At 39.4% G+C, this 17383-nt stretch overlaps 2 protein-coding genes and 1 pseudogene across 2 annotated transcripts; 1 reads left to right on the top strand and 2 right to left on the bottom strand.

The window, feature by feature from the left end:
• Positions 1–1760: 1760 nt before the first annotated feature.
• LOC122654987 lies at positions 1761–7177 on the bottom strand (annotated as a pseudogene).
• A 777-nt stretch (positions 7178–7954) lies between these two features.
• LOC122656620 (dehydrogenase/reductase SDR family member on chromosome X-like) lies at positions 7955–13480 on the bottom strand. The gene is made up of 10 exons (XM_043851227.1): positions 13366–13480; positions 12915–13179; positions 12767–12833; positions 11600–11628; positions 11348–11511; positions 9988–10032; positions 8713–8831; positions 8365–8460; positions 8203–8278; positions 7955–7984 (listed from the first exon to the last, which is right to left on the bottom strand). Exons 2-10 carry the CDS (start codon positions 13152–13154, stop codon positions 7981–7983), a joined length of 840 nt encoding a protein of 279 aa, XP_043707162.1. The 5' UTR covers positions 13155–13179; positions 13366–13480; the 3' UTR covers positions 7955–7980.
• Positions 13481–14501: 1021 nt separating this feature from the next.
• On the top strand, positions 14502–15047 carry LOC122654986 (enoyl-CoA delta isomerase 2, peroxisomal-like). Its single transcript, XM_043849240.1, has one exon. It carries the CDS (start codon positions 14502–14504, stop codon positions 15045–15047), a length of 546 nt encoding a protein of 181 aa, XP_043705175.1.
• The last annotated feature ends 2336 nt before the right edge of the window (positions 15048–17383 follow it).

Genomic DNA, 17383 nt, shown 5'->3' with positions numbered 1-17383 from the left:
AAAAGGAAAATTAATCACGAAGGACATGTTAAATTTCTTGTAGGCTTAATTAATTATACCCTAGGCTATTGGTGTGGGTCCATAGGCATAAAACTTGGTTTGGGATCACTTTAAGATTAATTGGGGGTAGTTTAATCATTTCCATTGTGGGGTAAACAAAGATTAAAGTTTTATATTATAAATACACAGTTAGGGTCCCTGCAGTCTCTTAATCTCATTCTCTGTTCTTCCCATTAAAAATTTGAGAGGTGCTAATGGGAGAGGAGACTGTGTAAGAGTCAAACCATAGGTTTTGATCGTGTACGTCTTAAGGAAGTTCTACAAAGTCATCTCCAATATACTTGGGTATAAGGTACACATCGTTTCTCCCGTTTTTTTTTTTTAGCTAAAAAGATTCATTGAAAAGAAGAAAGGGAAAAAACAAAGAAAATACATGGAATCAAAAGCCTGGGCATTCCCAGGCGGCGGAAACACTAGAAGAGTAGCCCCACCAGTGGGGGTACCCCCCCCCCACTAGCAGAATCTGAATTTCGGTCTATTCATTGCATCAAACCCAAGCTCCTCGGCTATGTGATTAGGAAACGAGATCATTGAGTTTGAAATCCCCAATTTTGCAGCGTCTTTCGCCAGGTAATCAACAATGTGATTTGTCTCTCTATAGCAGCAATGCATAATCTTCCATGGGATGGAACTCAAGAAAGGTTGCAGATAATTCCAGTCTTGAATTGAAAACCAAGGAATTGTTCTAGATTGAACTGAAAGGACAACTAATGCAGAGTCCGACTCAATCCACAAAGCAGACATGTTCAATTCCTTTGCTTTGAGAATATCTTCCATGAGACCAGCGAATTCGGCTTCAAAGATGGTCTTAACTCCTACGAAAAGCTTGAATGAGAAAATGACTTAGCCATCATGATCACGCGTCACACCGCAAGCACCGAACCTTCCAGGATTTCCTAAGTAACTCCCATCAACATTGAGCGTGATCCAAGGGACAGGAGGCTTACACCAAAACACTTCAATAATATGCTTGGGCAGGGAAGGAATAACAGGTACACCCAATCTTCTACTGGACGCCAAATCTTCCACAGATTTAACAACACCTCTTAACTTGAAATTAGACTCATGTTTCTCCCGTATTCATTATTTAATCGTGTTCTAGTTTGTTGTATGAAATTCGTTTAAGGTTCCATAAGAAACCCAAGGTTAATCTAACAAGACAACATCCATAAATAAACCATTTTGCATTTCAAAGAATTATTGATCGAAAGTTCTTAGAATGAAAAAGGAAATTTTAACTAAAATGCTAATACATATTCTTAAGAAAGTTCTTAGAATGAAAAAGGAAATGTTTTAATTTCTACCCCTAAAAATAAACAAAATAAGTAGCATATACTACGTAGAGATTCATTCAGACACTGGTTTGATTCTGATCATTCATCATCTGACAACATCCAGCCTGCTGCTTTATTAATGTTTTTCGGGACCACTTCACACACCAGAAGACTAAGCGAGCAGCTTGAAGTAAGAGAACAGGGCCCACCATTCCACACCAATTACCAAATGAAAACAGCTGTATACCGCCATATCTCCATATAGATGACAGTGACAACTGTTGGTGTTTTGGACTCCAATAGTGGATGCACTAATACGATCAATATCCACATACAAATCCTCCACCTCCTACTATGTAATCGACTCACACACCGTAAGACCAAGCGAGCGGTCTGAAGTAAGAGAACAAGGCTCACCAACGCCACCTAAATAGTGGATGCATGATTCATTATATTTATAATATCTTGAAATGATGGATCATCTGGTGTGAGTTGAACTATTGATATGAAGTAAGATACTACCAATGACGTGATTATGATCCACATACTTGCCATCAATATCCACATAAAAAACCTCCGCTTCAATGGTAATCCACTTATGATCAATAGGGTTATACTCAAAGAACCAATGAAAGACACTGTGTTGAAGGCTAAGAATACAGTGTAAATGGAATGGTTGCCCTTATTTGCCATTATAGACTTACCAGCCCTGCTGTTGCGAAAAGGGTGTTTAGGATCATAAGGTTTGTCATCTTGCCAAACACCACCTGGAGGACTCAGTATTGCTTGGTAAGACATGGTAGCAATCACCATTGCCACCACCATTAATGAAATTTTCATCTTCTTTAACCAATTATATTTCTCATCGTGGGATTGCATCTTGGGGGGGGGGTTTTTTTTTTTTGGTGGGGGGTTTTTTTTTTTTTTTTTTTTTAACTACCTTTATGTAAACGAATAATCGATCCTATCGCGTACTACTAGTCTGTCGGCTAAGTGAATGCGGAGGAAAGAATCAATGGTCCATTTACTCTTACTTCCGGCTATGGCCGCACCAATACTGTTATTATTATTTACTGGCACTGTTGAAGACAATATAATTATATCCTTGGCTCTTAATGCTCCGGCAGCCCTTAGAGACTCTCCAATATCCATGTCTTTCATGTCTCGTGTTGATGATTGTGCTAAGATATCCAAAGTTGTAAAACCACTTCCATTTAACACATTTACCTCTACTCCATTTTTATCCACCAACAACTTGATGCCTTTGCACAATCAATAATTTTCTCATCATTCATTAATTACATGCATTTATGGTTTAATTATAACCAAACTCAAAAAGGGGAAATCTTGTTGTAACTTTAAAGGTTAAAGTTACAACAAGATGATTGTAATCATATTTTTTTGCCCTTGTAATATAACATATATCATTTTTTCAACGAGGATAAATCTAGATCTGGATCATCTCCAAGTACTTGGATGTCCAACTCTTCTCTAATCACTCATCCAACAGTTGGGAGGACTTGAACATGCATCCCAACACTTGCCAAGGAAAAGGAATCAAATGACGGTTCAGAAATCCATTGCTTACTAATAACTAAAATAATTAATTCAAGAGGAAAAGACTTTTGGAAACCAAACCTTTTCCAATAACAATAGTATTACATGCGTATAATCTCCATGGTGATTTAGGAAATAGTGAAATTATTTATTGTAGTTTTGAACAATAATGTTAATAACTATTAGGGGAAAGGTTTTGTACACGGTCGTGTAAACCGTGTACGAAACTTTTCCCCCCTCCACCAAAAAAAGATGAAACTCCCCCCCCCCAAAAAAAAACTTTTTTTTCTTTTTTTTAAATTCAACTTGTGGGTCCCACGCATTATCATCTTCTTCCTTCCTTCCTTCAGTCTTCTTCTTAGAAGGCGACGACGGACACGCCGCCCCATCCCTTCTTCTTCTTCCTCCTACTAGTTTGTCTGGTATCTTCAGTGCCCTACCTTCAAGTAGTACAAACATGGGGTTTGACATACTTATTTTGCAGGGAAAAGGATTTTCTGTGATACTATCTGATATGTACCCCCTTGTTTTTGGAAATACAACTAAAGACGCTGCTTTATCTGTTGAGTTGGGGATGCGGGCCTTAGATTTGGCCATTGGCAGAGCTTCACATGGACAATAGTAATGCTGAGGAGTTAGATGGTTCCAGTTCTGGGGGAAATCTTTCAGTTAAGCTTCTTGAAAGTGAAGATGTTAAAGGGGCTAGCTATTAAACGTTGCATATAATCTTGTTAGTCTGTGTTTTCATGTCGTTCTTACGTTCATCTGGTTTTGCACCTAGCAGACTTCAGCCAAATCTGTAAACCACTTTTCAAAAAGGCATCATGGTTACGACCCAAAGCAACAAGGTCTTCTTCTAGAGAGAGATATTGATTTGTCAAGGTTTGCGGTAAGGGATTGTGGCAATCAAACTGAGCCTATGTTTGGATTCATTTTACGAGATTTTGGAGGCTAAATATCAATGACATGCAATCAAGATCACAAAAAAGACCTATCATCTCAAAAAGTCTAGGCTGGACATTTTTGTAGTAGTGAATACACAAGGAGATGGTTACTGTGTACCAAAACTTGGACTATTTCAGAGAGCATAACCTGCATAACTTTTAAATTCCTATCTTCCATTGCCTCCCAAAGAGAATAAGAGAAGAATTTTCATGACATTGGATTGCCGATTTAAATGAAAGAGACTTCCCATTTCCAATATCCCTGGCTGTTCACTAAAAAAACTCGAAAGGGGGAAAAAAGGATCCTAACTTTGTTGAAGATAAAAATTCTCTTATGTATATTTACACCATAACATACTATAAAAAGGAACTACTAATTGAAAAAAAAAAAAAACCTTTTTCAAAGAATTTTGAGGATAAAAATGGTTTGGCTGGGCTTGGTGTGGGTGGGTTGCAGAGAAGAGTGGGGAGGTGGAGATGACAAGGTAGGGAGAAAAATTGGGAGAGCAAGGGAGGGGGCAAATGACGGTGGCGGTGGCGGTGGCGGTGGTGTTGGTGGTGCGGGCCGATTTGCTGGGAATAAGTGGGATGGGGTTGCAGGGAGAGGGGAGAGGGAGTGGTTGCAGACGATCGTTCATCAGAAGAAGATGAAGAGGAAGGAGAACGAGAACGAGACGAAGAAAGAAGAGTGGGGCCAATAAAAAATAAAAAAGAATCATTTTTTTTGGGTGGGGGGGGAAATTTCATCTTTTTTTGGTGGAGGGGGCGAAAAGTTTCGTACACGGTTTACATGACCGTGTACAAAACCTTTCCCCTAACTATTATTACTAGTCAACTAAGGAACATGAATTAAATGACTCCTTATAAACCCCTTCAATGCAAGGATGTCCAAACTCGGTGGGTTTTAGTTGACTCGGAAAAAAGTACCTAGTTTATTGTGACTCGGGTTCGGACCGAGTTTGGTTAATTTTTACTCTGGCCGAGTCTACGCGACTCTTGACCAGGTTTTACCATTTTTTTACTAGACTCAGGTGACTCGACCGAATCAAAACCTGGTTTGCCAACTAACTCTTAACAACAATTATCATTTAGGCTTTGTTCGTTTCTACATAATTTTTACCTTCAAACAATTGGAGCATTGCAAAATCTACGGAGCTTTGTACCTTAGACTTGTGTCAAAACTAATACAAAAGAAAGAAAGGACTGAGTTTCTCTCCACCACGGTGAATGGGATCCCATTGATCCCATTCACCGAGGGGCGAGAGAGAGTGGGAATGGGTATCAGGAGGGTGTTTTGGAGCATACTAAAACGAATTTTTCTCCTCTCATGTTCCCTGCCCGGTCAGGTTCGTAGGTTCCTCTCATAGGGAGGGCGAAAATGATGACCTCACCCCACCCGGGCAGTGTGTTCGGGCAGGGGGTGAGGTCATCATTTTCGGCCCCCTATGAGAGGAACCTACGAACCTGACCGGGCAAGGAACCTGAGAGGAGTTGGATTCTACTAAAACCCTAGGAGGAGTTTGTGATCCCTAGGATAATGGGTGAACCGTCCTCTATGGATGGAGGAAAACTTTTTCTATAAAGAAATATCGTTAAGGCAAAATTCTTCAGTAGAAGATTTATATTACGAAATCCAAAATTCAACTTGATCTTGGGATCAACTCATCTAATCTCCGTAGTTTTGCCTAGGTCTCTCCAATTCTTGCTTATGTTTTTGTAACTGTCTTTATTTTTTTCCTCTTTTAATCAAGGTATCGTTTTAGTGGGAAAAAAAAGACTCATCTAATTCCCAACCTGACAATAACGAACGTCATCACCCTTCTAAAAGCATTTTAAGTGCTACAATATATTTGATAGATCTATTTTATTTGTAGGGGTGGAAGAAGAGAAAGTTACTCTTCGCCCAAAGAGATTGAGAGCTTACCTTTAAGAGAGGGATTGGATTATGTGGCATGGAAATTAAGGGATTAGAATAAATTCTTTTTTTTATTTTTTGGTTGCTAAAGAGATTATAGGTTTCCATAACTCTAGGAACAAAGCTAAGTTGCTTTAGGATATCTCAGTTTTTTGTTTTAGAGTGTTCAGATCTTAGTTTGAATTTTGATTTTCCTTTTGTTTGGGCTTCGAGGTTGGTTGCCAATCCTCTGCCGATTTTGTTGCAGGTTTTGTTTTCTTTATAGGAGGTCTATTTTTGTTGGTTAAGTTTGTTTCCCCTAGTTGTTGGACGCTCTATAATTTTTTGGATCCGGCTCCTCTCCAGGGAGCTTAGCGCCCTACGCTCAAGGGGCATCCAAGGGTTGGGCTGTGTCACACACATCTCAGTGCACATCTAGGGATGTGTGCAGCACAGCCCAACGGCTGGATGCCCTCTACTGAGGTTCCTGGAGAAGAGCTCAATCCTATTTTTTCTCATTATTGGGTTATTAGCCGACTAACCCAATAATTAATTAAGCCCACATATAATTAGAAACTTCTAACATGCCCATCTACCAATTTTGCCTGTGTCTAAAGAAAAACTGTTAAGTGTAAGTGGTAGAGGAACCCATGTGTATGTTTACTCGTACCTTTGTCTGTTTCTTAGCTGCAGCGAGATGCAAAGCAGTGTTGCCATCATCATCTTTCGAATTGAGTAGCTGCTCTTGGTCAATTCTTGCTGATTCCAATAATAGTTTAAGTGCCTCCAAACGGTTGTATTTCACACACAAGTGTAGAATGCTTTCTCCTCTATCAGCTCTGACATGAATGACCTCAGGTCATGCCTGAATCAACTCTTTCATGACATCTATCTGGCCTTTGATCTCTGCAAGATGAAGAGGGGTTCTCCCATCACTGTCAGTAACAACAAACATTTGAGTTGATCTTAAACAGCTCTTTCACCATTTCAAGATTCCCTTCTGCCGAAGCCAAGTGAAGAGGTGAGTAACTTTCCGAGTCTAACTCAGTTGCAAGTTTTGGTTTGCGTCTCAAAATCTCTCTCGCAAAGTCAACATGACCTAGCATTGCTGCTATGTGAAGTGGAGTCTCATTGAAGGAAGTGATCATCATAACTCTATCGAGAATGAGCTCGTCTTCTTCAATGAGTTCAATCGGAGATGAGAGATTTCCAGTCACCAGTCCATTTCCTACTATCTCAAAGGATATTGAGTTCCCCAAAATTGTTAGATATGGAGATTCTCTTTTATAGAATATTGATTACAAGGGGAGCGACTGTATTGGCAGCTTAGCAACATATGATCCCTTTTGCAGCTCACTTGCAAGCAACATAATAAGGGTGCAACTTCAGTAGGCTGGGTCAGGTTGAGTGCCAACTGCACAAACAGAACAGTCTACCCATAACGGCATTACCAGACCTCCCAGAGGTACTCAACCTGCCTGACCAAATCTTAATTCTTATCTAGTAGATACCATCTCAACTCAGGTAATATCTAGGTCAAGTTAGGCTTGTATGACCATTTCAAGTTAGAAGCAAGAGTGTGTATGCATTGAACTCTCACATAATCTTGCAGTAGAGGTAACCACTAGTTCTCACTATGGTTTATAATTCAGTGAACCACACAAGTTGGGCTCGCATTTGGTTGGGTAACTGACTAACTGAGGCCCCAATCCATGCACAACCAATAAAGACAGTCAAGTTGGTATTTCCTGATCAAAATCAGCCTAAGATCTAAAATTTCAGCCTAACCCAACATCTCTTATGTCAGATTTGCTTTAAATGCAAGCCAAATAAAAGCCGGAGACTACATATGAGTGACGAAGGGAAAACCAAACTTACTGGAGGTGCAAGGGTTGCATCAACAATAGACTCAACCCCATTTTCAGGAGACTGCAGGAGACCCAGGAGTCTTAAAACCATAAAAGCCAGCTGAGAAAGACATGATGGAACTTCCCGCATGATGTTAGTTTCTACAACCCCAGGATCCACAGCACTGTAAAATTGCACAGAATTGTTTTATGAGGAATTCAAACAATTATAGATCTAATAAAAAAATTGATGAAATAAAGAAAATCAAAGCTTTAACAATAGTGTGAGCACTATATATCGGAATTACCATTATAATATGCATTATAGGGACATACAGTGCACATTAGGATGATGTGCCCATTATTCCCTTCGGTATAACAGCATCAAAGATCATGTTCAACATTTACCTAAGATACATGTCCACCAATCAATGGTTGTCATCATCTGAAGGCTGATAGTTTACCTAAAAATGTCCTAGATGACAGGCACATTCTAGATCTCAACTCCTTTTTCTCAACATGTGTCCCAAATGGATTTGGACAACAATCATTAGTTGATTCATTTAAAATAGTCAGATTGTGGGTTTATGAAAAAAAAAGAAAAGACAAATTTAAAAAATACGTACAAGACAGAGACTTTGCGAGATTTATCTTTCAAGTATAGTCGCCGATGAAGCTCATAAGAGAACAGCAGCAAGCAGACTGTAAATTGAAAACCACAAATGATGATTAGAGTATAAACAAATCAGAGTTGATTTTATTTATAATTTTAGGGACAACTGGCTCACACTTAGAGTTTTCATAAATATGAGCGAATGGGCACTGCTTTGATCTTGAGAAATACTTCCCAGCCAAAGTTTCCTCATCCACTTGTGTACCAGACACTGCAGGAAAGCAAATTAACATAATTAAATTTATATTAAATGACCAACCGATCAGGCACCAAGTATGCATAGATCCAAAGGTCAAGAAGTTAGATTATAAATGACAACCATGCAGGTCTGCTAGATTACAAAGCAAGGGAGTAAATGTTGAGTACGCAATTCAATGCAAGATCTTCTCAAGGAATCAAATAGCTATTTTAACTCAAAAACTGTGGGCTTAAAACTTTGCATAACTATTAAAAGCATGCTCACCATATCGATGGGTAAATGATGTAACATTAACTATCCGGGAAGGAACACGGCTGCTTCTGAGTAGTGGTAACAGTAGATTAGTCAGAGCAAATGCACCAATGTACTTGGTTCCCATCATCCTGGAACATAAACAAAAAGTTCTCAGTGGGTCATGCTTTTTCTGGAGAGTTGATACCTGATTGCTACCATACAGGCAAATAACTGACTAAAAACACAGCATTTAAGGCATTACAAATATTTAAACAAAACTGATGCTGAGTGGTGAATTGGAAAGCAGATGACTTCGCCAAGAAAGGGGTGATTGGACCTTTTATTTTCTTTGGGAGAAGCTTTTTCAATAGATTGTGGTCAATTTTGATGTTTTCTTGATTCTATTGTTGTAGTGTATTAGTCACCAATTCTTTGCAAGGTGTATTATTTTTCTCATCATTAATAAAGCTATTGTTAATTATCAAAAACAAAGGATATGTGCTAAACTGCAACTGTGTTTATTCGCTTTGGTTTCAGCCCTTACTTATAATAGTAGTGGACTGTGTTCATCATGCTCCCCCCATCCAACGATGACTGTCTGATGGGGCTAGGGTCAATAAACAGCAAGCTTACAACACAACCCAACGACAGTATCGATGGTATTGATGTCCAGCAAGGTAAACTCCTCTTTAATGGTAACAGTAGAGCAGTAGCAAGCCTAATAATAAAGGTAACAGTATAAGGATTATGACACAAGGTTGAACCGCAGGATATTTGTCAATCAAAGGACAGATATCACACTGCACAGTAAGGTTACTGTGATGACAACCTGCTGTCCAGATTGATAACTAAGGAAACCACATATTAAAGGTCAATGTACTGTTAATATGGTTCACACAGCAATTAACAAGCACAAGAAAATATCTCAACACTCGGTAGTAACAGGGTACCACAGAAATTGAGTTAACAGAACCCCCCCCCCCAAAAAAAAAGAAAAGAAACTTGAGATCAACAGTATAACCCTAAGGCCACCTCTGATGGGCCTTTACTTCCAACCGAAGGTAGGATTGGAGAAACCTACAATATCTCACCATCCCACCGTCAGATTGAGATCACTTTTGGGGATATTGAAGACCCTAGGGAGACCATCTACTGCTGTTAGTTTGGGGAAGATCAGACTTATAAGTTATGCCTAAGGAAAGAAAAATAATGAAATAACTGATCATAGCCTTCTAAGGTGAGATCATTTTGGCATAAGGAAATAAAAATAATGAAAAGGAAACAGAAAACAGATGAGATAATTACTGATCATAGCCTTCATTTGTGAATTTACATGATGTTGCAAATATCCTGTAGAAAACCAAGGACCTGTAACCAGTAACTTTAGAGAGAAAAAAAGAGAAAGAGAAGAAGATGAGGAAGAGGAGAGAACTGTTTAACTTATCAGTCTCCCTCATAATGCTTGTATTTATAATCTCAAATTACAATAGAAAGGGGAACTCCTAATCAGATTAGGAATTCCTAATCATGATAGGATTCCAAGTTACAATAAGAAAAGAACTAGAACTAACAATTCAAACTGAAACTAAGACTAACAACTCACAGCAGAATTAGGACTTAACATAATTAGAAACTAAGACTCCAACTAGGACTAGGAAAATAGAAGATACACATATCAACCAAATCACTGTTCACGTGAACAAGTGTCACATGAACAAGATTTCAACACTTCCCTCAAGCTGGATTATACAAATAAATAAGGAAAGAAGATCCACTTGAACTAAAGAAAAAAGAACTCCAAATAATGCTAACACTCCCCCTCAAGTTGGCGCATACAAGGTATTAATGCCCAATTTGAACAAAATGGAAAAAAAAAAAAAAACTAAGGTGCAGCAGAATCCAGTTTGACATATGAATGCAGCTCCCAAATAAACCTTCAAGAACTTGAAAAAATAGATCTTCAAAACTTGGACAGACATGATAAGCAAACCGGGACTGAAATGTCTTCCAAAAAACGAATCGTGAGCGAAAAAATCTGTGATCAACCCAATCGAAAGTCCTCAAATAGGCAACAACCAAATATCTTCAATACTTCAATCTCCCCCTTACGGCAAACTCAACCCAATAACGAAGGATACCCAATGGCAATGGTGGAGAGAACTGATCTTCTATGTTCTGCACCAATGTTCCTGCAAGTTCTACATTCTGCAATGTCTGCAGGTGTATTGTACATAATCACCCCCTCACGCGTAGTACACGTGGACATAACAGAGATGATGTAAGAGATAGGGCAAAAACATAATATTCCAGAATTGTCCAAGAGGTGCTAAGGGTAATGGCAAAGGAAGAAATGACAAATTAGAGAAACCATTAACTTCCAAAGGGGTTATGGGTTTAGGCCAAATGTAGGGGATATGAAGGGAATTAGAATTATTGAAAGGGAATGGTGTTGGAAAAAAGGATGGCATGGCTGTTATTTGGTATCAGAGCAGACAGGGGTCACGGTATCGAGTCCCCCTGGGAGCGGGCAAGTGTTAAAAAATTATTTATCCACCCGTGTCCCCCTTTGGATAGTCCGCCGTGTTAGAGCTCCTGTATGATATACATATTGTTTCCTCCCTTTCCTACAAGGTCGGCCTTTTAGAGGAAGCGGTTTCTACATATCCCCGCATTGTTGATCAAGACTTGAACTGAAGGATGCATATTTGAATCTGAGAGCCACTGCTCAAATGCATTTTTTAAATTTATGATTGATTGGAAACATGACAGATCAATCTGAAATGCTTTGAGATGGGCATCAACATTCTGTTTCCTGATCTCTTCGACAGTCTATTTAACCACCAGAGAAATGCAAATGTAGAAAGAAATGAAAAGGATGTGGTGGAAAATGATAACAGGATTTAGCTTTGAACTGTACCTTAGATAGAAGATAGGAAGAGCGTCCACCTGCAAATAAAAAAATGAAATTTAGTTATTAGATCAGATATTGATAAAGGAATAATCTATTTCACACAATAAATGAAACTGCTTCATGTATGATTTGATTGACAAAAGCAAGCCAATGCAAGGGTCAATCATCCAAAAGTCTCCACCAAAACAAAAAGAAAGAAAAGGCATCCTACATCAGCCTTATTAAGATCAAAGCAGATAAGTCTACAAATACACTGGAAAAAATGAATGTATCAGAATCAGCTAAAAAATGGTCAGATTCAGTTGACATCTTGATGTTAATCATGCAATAAAAAACCATTGGATTGTTAATACAAATTTACGCAAAGCTTTTATAATTATTTTCCTATTATGTTACTTAAAATAGTTAACATAGTGGTGGGTTTAGCCTTAAATCCTTCGGGTTTTTTTTGGGTCCAATGCATGCAGCTTGTGTGTGTGTGTGTGTGTGAGGATCAGTGGAAGATAAGAGAAGTTTCATGTTCCACTCCTAGTTTACTGACTCACATCCTACCTTCTCCCACCATTACCTGACCAGAGACCACCGCCACCATTCCAACTGTAATCCATGATCTTTAGTGGATGAAAATGCTTTCGACATGAGGCTGTGGAAATAGCCCATCATTAGATGAATGACAGGGTAATGGGTAAATGCATACTAATTGTTTAGTCATGAAGGTAACACAAACACTAGCATCCTGGAATAGAAGTAGGTTCGGAACTATATAGTAGACAGACTAGATCTGGAAAGCAAAGCCCAAATGGAAGTTGAGGCTATCAACTTAATTATTTCGCCGAATACTATGTGACATAACCTTCAATCACCAAGGTACTCCTGCAATTCCTATTATAATTTTGAGTCATCAAAATTCCAATCATGAGAAAAAAAAAAAAAAAAAAAAAAAGGGACCAGAAGTACACCGGATCCACTTCTTGTGCATAAATGTAGGTTCCTAACAAACACAACGAGTTTTGTGACCTGAAGAATGGAAATCCAAGGTCTTGACAGCAAAATCATTTTTCAAAATCACATTTTTGTAGATACAGTATGTGCAGATATACTGAATACACATGGCTTATGGCCAGGAATGAACAATACATTAAACCAAAAGAAATACAAAATAATTAAGAATACCAAGAACGACATAGAAGCCTTCACGGGAAAGAGCATGGGCAGATGCAGCACCCAAATCAGATGTAGCCCGTAGCATCAAAGGAATAAAAAGTAAGAGTAAGGGAGAACAAAAGTAAACAACAGAGTAACAAATGATGGATAGACATACGCTCGTGATGATGCAGAGGGGCCTGGTTGGTGCGTTTGTTTTGGAAATTGAAGTGGCAGTAGGCCACGGAGAACAACTAGGGTAGGAGTGAGATATCCGAAAGAAGAAAGCCCTGGAGAACAGCTGCAAGTAGGAGTTGACAAGAGCAAGTGTCCAAAACACTGCCATTCTCCAGAACTCTACAGAGCAAACAAAATTCAATGCGACCCAACAGTCCCGCATCCTTGAATTCGTCTTCATCTCCCTCACCCTATTCTCGAAAATCCTTAACCAGAAAAAAAGGGGAAACCAAAACTAATAAATTCCCTCACGTAAAGTCCCTAAGATCTTAAATCTAAATCCGAGAAATTTACCTCTCCGGAGCATAAACATAAGAAGAAAAACAATAAATTCAGAATTCAAAATAAAATAAGCATCAAGGAGTGGAGGGTGAAAATGGAATTTGCAGAACTAAACCTCGTTATATTTGAGGACTTTCAGACGCAGAAACCTTGTCGAGAGAAAGAGAGCATGTAGGAATGAAACTTGTTTTCAGGCACAAAGTTGCAGACACGGCAAGCATACTCGGCCCAGCACACGTTTGTGGATTAGTTGAGGGATGCAGCCGAATGTTCGATCAATCCGCTTTAGACCCATACGCAAGAAAAATAAATTAAAGAGAGAGAGAGAAAACAGAGCAGCAGAAGAAGAAGAAGAAGAAGAAAAGCGAATAAATACCATAAGAAGATTAACAACTTGCAGGGACAGCCGAAGATGCAAGATTCATAAATTGAGTATTGCGGGGGATTGAGGAACGAGGGCACCGCTTGATAACCTTACCAGGTGTTTCTGTTCTGGAATTGTGCTGGGAAACATCAAAACACTTTTTTGTTTCCCAGCACAGTTTTTTTCATTTTCTTTGCTGAGAAACCGTTTTTTACCCGCTTGATAAACCTGTTCTGGAAATGCACCAATGAATCGGATCCAGAATGGAAGAGATCTAAAAGTCCTGTGATGAGTGAGAATCAAAATGCTTGATCCATCACTGATCATCACTCTCCCATCACAAATTTTAGACTTCAAATGGCATAGAACAGAGTATTCAGTTCAAATCAGCTGTAATCAAGAGAGAAATAAAGCAGTAGCGTTTCCTGATTCAAGAAATATAGAAACCCAAAAAGAAGCCATTATTAACAGGAAAGGGAGAGTAAACCCACACCCCAGAGAGACCAAACAGGAAACCCAGAAGAAAGAAAAGAAGAACCTACCAAAAATCCCAAACAAGAAATGCGCAACGTCCATTTCAGTAGCAAAAGAATAGAGAGAAAATCAGAAAGATGGAGGAGAAATGAAAAATGAGTAATGAGAGAGTACAGAGCTTTACAATGCCTCAACAAACAAGTTCGGGGGCTTTATATACATAGGGAGAACTGGAGAAAGGAGAAGAAAGAAATAACTGTCAAAAATGTTACAGTTGATATTGATTGGAAGACAAAAAATAAAACAAAAGGGGTCGTTTTTTTTTTTGACAAATAGGAAGAAGCAGAGACGAGTTTTAACTTCTAGGATGAAGTGTGTGCGAAGAGGAGCACAAAAAAAACGACGACGATGTGCACGTTAGAGAAGCGCGGCAACATTTTCTTCCTAACCCTTACCGACGACGATGAGCACCGCTTAAACCCCAAACTCATCGATCAGATCCGTTCGGCTCTCCACCAAGTCCACGCCGAATCAACCCGCGGCACCGTACTGGTAACCAAAGAGGGCAGGTTCTTCTCCAACAGCTTCGATCTGGCTTGGGCTCAGGCCGCTGGCAAATGCTCCTCCCGCCAACGCCTCGGACACATGGTCAATCTCTTTCAACCGCTTATCGCCGACCTGATCTCTCTTCCGATGCCAACCATAGCCGCCGTGTTCGGCCACGCCGCCGCGGCAGGATTCATGCTGGCGCTGAGCCACGACTATGTGTTGATGAGGAGAGATAAAGGAGTGCTCTACATAAGCGAGCTCGATATTGGACTCCCCTTCCCTGAGTACTTCATGGCGTTGATGCAATCGGCGAAACGTGGTGTTGAAAGCAGCGAAGGTGAAGGCAGACGAGGCGGTGAAGATGGGGATGATCCAAACAAAGGGTTCGGTTCAATGGAGCTTTGATGGAACTTCGTTGGGTCTCCACGATTGATGATGTTTCCGAAAGGCGGTGAAGATGGGGATGATCCAAACAAAGGGTTCGGTTCAATGGAGCTTTGATGGAACTTCGTTGGGTCTCCACGATTGATGATGTTTGGGAATTATCGGAAACCACTTGTCATGTTTGTGCTGAGCAATGACGCATGTTCTTTCAAAAGAAGCAGAAATTTTGATTTATCCTTCACAGAACAATTTCTATGGAACAATGTTTATCAAGCACTTTTTAGGTGTTTTTCTATTTCTCAAAATAAAAAAACACCAGAAACAGTTTTTGGGAAGGTTATTAAGCGGTGCCGAGGTAGCTCATCCATTAGGGGTGAAACAGAGCCAGGTTGAGCTGGGTTTTTTAAAACCCTAGCCCAACCCTGAGTCCTCTTAGTTCAACCCAAGCCCAACCCGGCTCTAGGTCTCTTAGCCCAGGCCCAACCCTACCGGGCTCAGCCCAGCCCAGCCCTAAATGGGCCGGGTTGGCCTTCATTGATCTTGATTTTTGCCAAGGGCTGGGTTGGCCCTGATTGCGCCTGATTTTTGCTAGGGCTTGTTGGTCCTAACTTGCCATGCTTTTTTTTCCATCTACGGCATCCTATGCATTAAAAAAAAATGAGATACATGTGATTGCGCATTGGTTTGTTTCATATTCAATTGACTAATAGGCGTTTCTTTGGGTTAAAAAAATATCACAATCTTTTTTTTGATAAAAATTTTTATCCCAATCTTAAGATATTTTCGTTTAATAGATAATTAGCCATTTTTTTTTGTAAACCAATAGATAATTAGATACTAACCAAAAATTACAAAATGTAAACAATAAAATTTAAAGCATAACCTAACACAGGGTTGGGCCGGGCCAATCTGGGCTTAGCCTGAGGCCTCAACCCTGGCCCAGCCCGATCCTAACCAAGGGCTTGAAGATTTCAACCCTAACCCACCCTCAGTGTTGAAAAATCCAATCCAAGCCCTGTTCGGGTTCGGGCTGACATGGTCAAACTTACACCACTATCATGCGAGGTCTCCCTCCACTCTCGAGTCTCTCTCAATCGGGACAATCATTGTTGCATACCATTCCTCCCACAAATGATTCGAAATTTTTTCATGAAATATTCGGCATTTCGATTTTGAGAGGGATATTAAGAGTGACTCGACTCACACTCAAAACCTGATGAGTCTAATGAGACAATCCTAATTACCATTGAGTCATGTTGTTTTTAATAGATTTTTGGGAGGACTGTTCTTTGTGGGGAGTGTGGCCCTTGTGTGTGTGCAGGGACCAATGAGAGGGCGCGCAGAGGCATTTTGGGGGTGGGATGGTCATTTTGCGTCTCATTGTCATTTCAACTTTCACCTTTTATCTTAGATTTAATATAAATAAAGGTCCAAGAGTGAATCATGTTAAGAATTTTTTTTTGGCTAAAAGGGTCATTTGTATTAAAAGAAAAAAATATAAAATACACAAATGAAAGAAAAGCTGGACGGACACAGAAAAATTAACACATCCTTGAAAGAAAAACTGGATGCATAATGTTAGTTTTTTTTTTTTGGTCAGAGAATCATGTTACGTTTGTTTTTTAATACATTCAATATAAAGAAATCGAAAGTGAGAACGTTTGGAGCTGAGTTTGGAGTTTGTGAGATTAATTTATACATTCTTTTATGATTAAATTACTTGTACCCTTGAACTAGCCCCGAACTCACGTAACTCTCACGTTTTGAAAAAATTACAACCGCAGCACATATCCAATTTGAGTAACGGTGTCAACTTAATTTTTTTTAAAAAAAGAAAGAAAAAGACCATATAACCCATCTCATATGTTTGAAACCCTATTTACTTACCGTTAAATACCTGCAAACAACATTGAACCTTGAAGATCTGCAACACCGTCATTCTCCACCTACCGTCGACTTGAGCGAAGGTAAGAATACAAAATCCTACCTTCTGTTCTTTCCTTCATCTCTCTCTGCTTTCCCTATTCTATTGGTATTCTCATGAATGCCACCGTAGAAATATTATCAAGATTTGCATCTCATGAATTCCACTGTAGAAATATTATCAAGATTTGCATGATCTTTTAGGTAGGACTTATCTTGTATCCGTAGAAGAATGATGATGACTTCTGGTGAAGCAGTCAAATATAGTAACTCCCTGGATGTATTCTCACATATCCTTAAAAATGAAGGAACAAAATCTTTGTTCAGGGGTGCAGCTGCAAACATCCTACGTGCAGTTGCAAGTGCTAGTGTTCTTGCTGGCTATGACAAGTTACAACTGATCGTATTCGGGAAGAAGTATGGATCTGGTGGTG

Source organism: Telopea speciosissima, chromosome 3 (genome assembly GCF_018873765.1).
Source record: "Telopea speciosissima isolate NSW1024214 ecotype Mountain lineage chromosome 3, Tspe_v1, whole genome shotgun sequence".
NCBI lineage: Eukaryota > Viridiplantae > Streptophyta > Magnoliopsida > Proteales > Proteaceae > Telopea > Telopea speciosissima.
The sequence above is the reverse complement of the archived record's forward strand: the minus strand, read 5'-3'. Positions and strand labels throughout refer to the sequence as shown.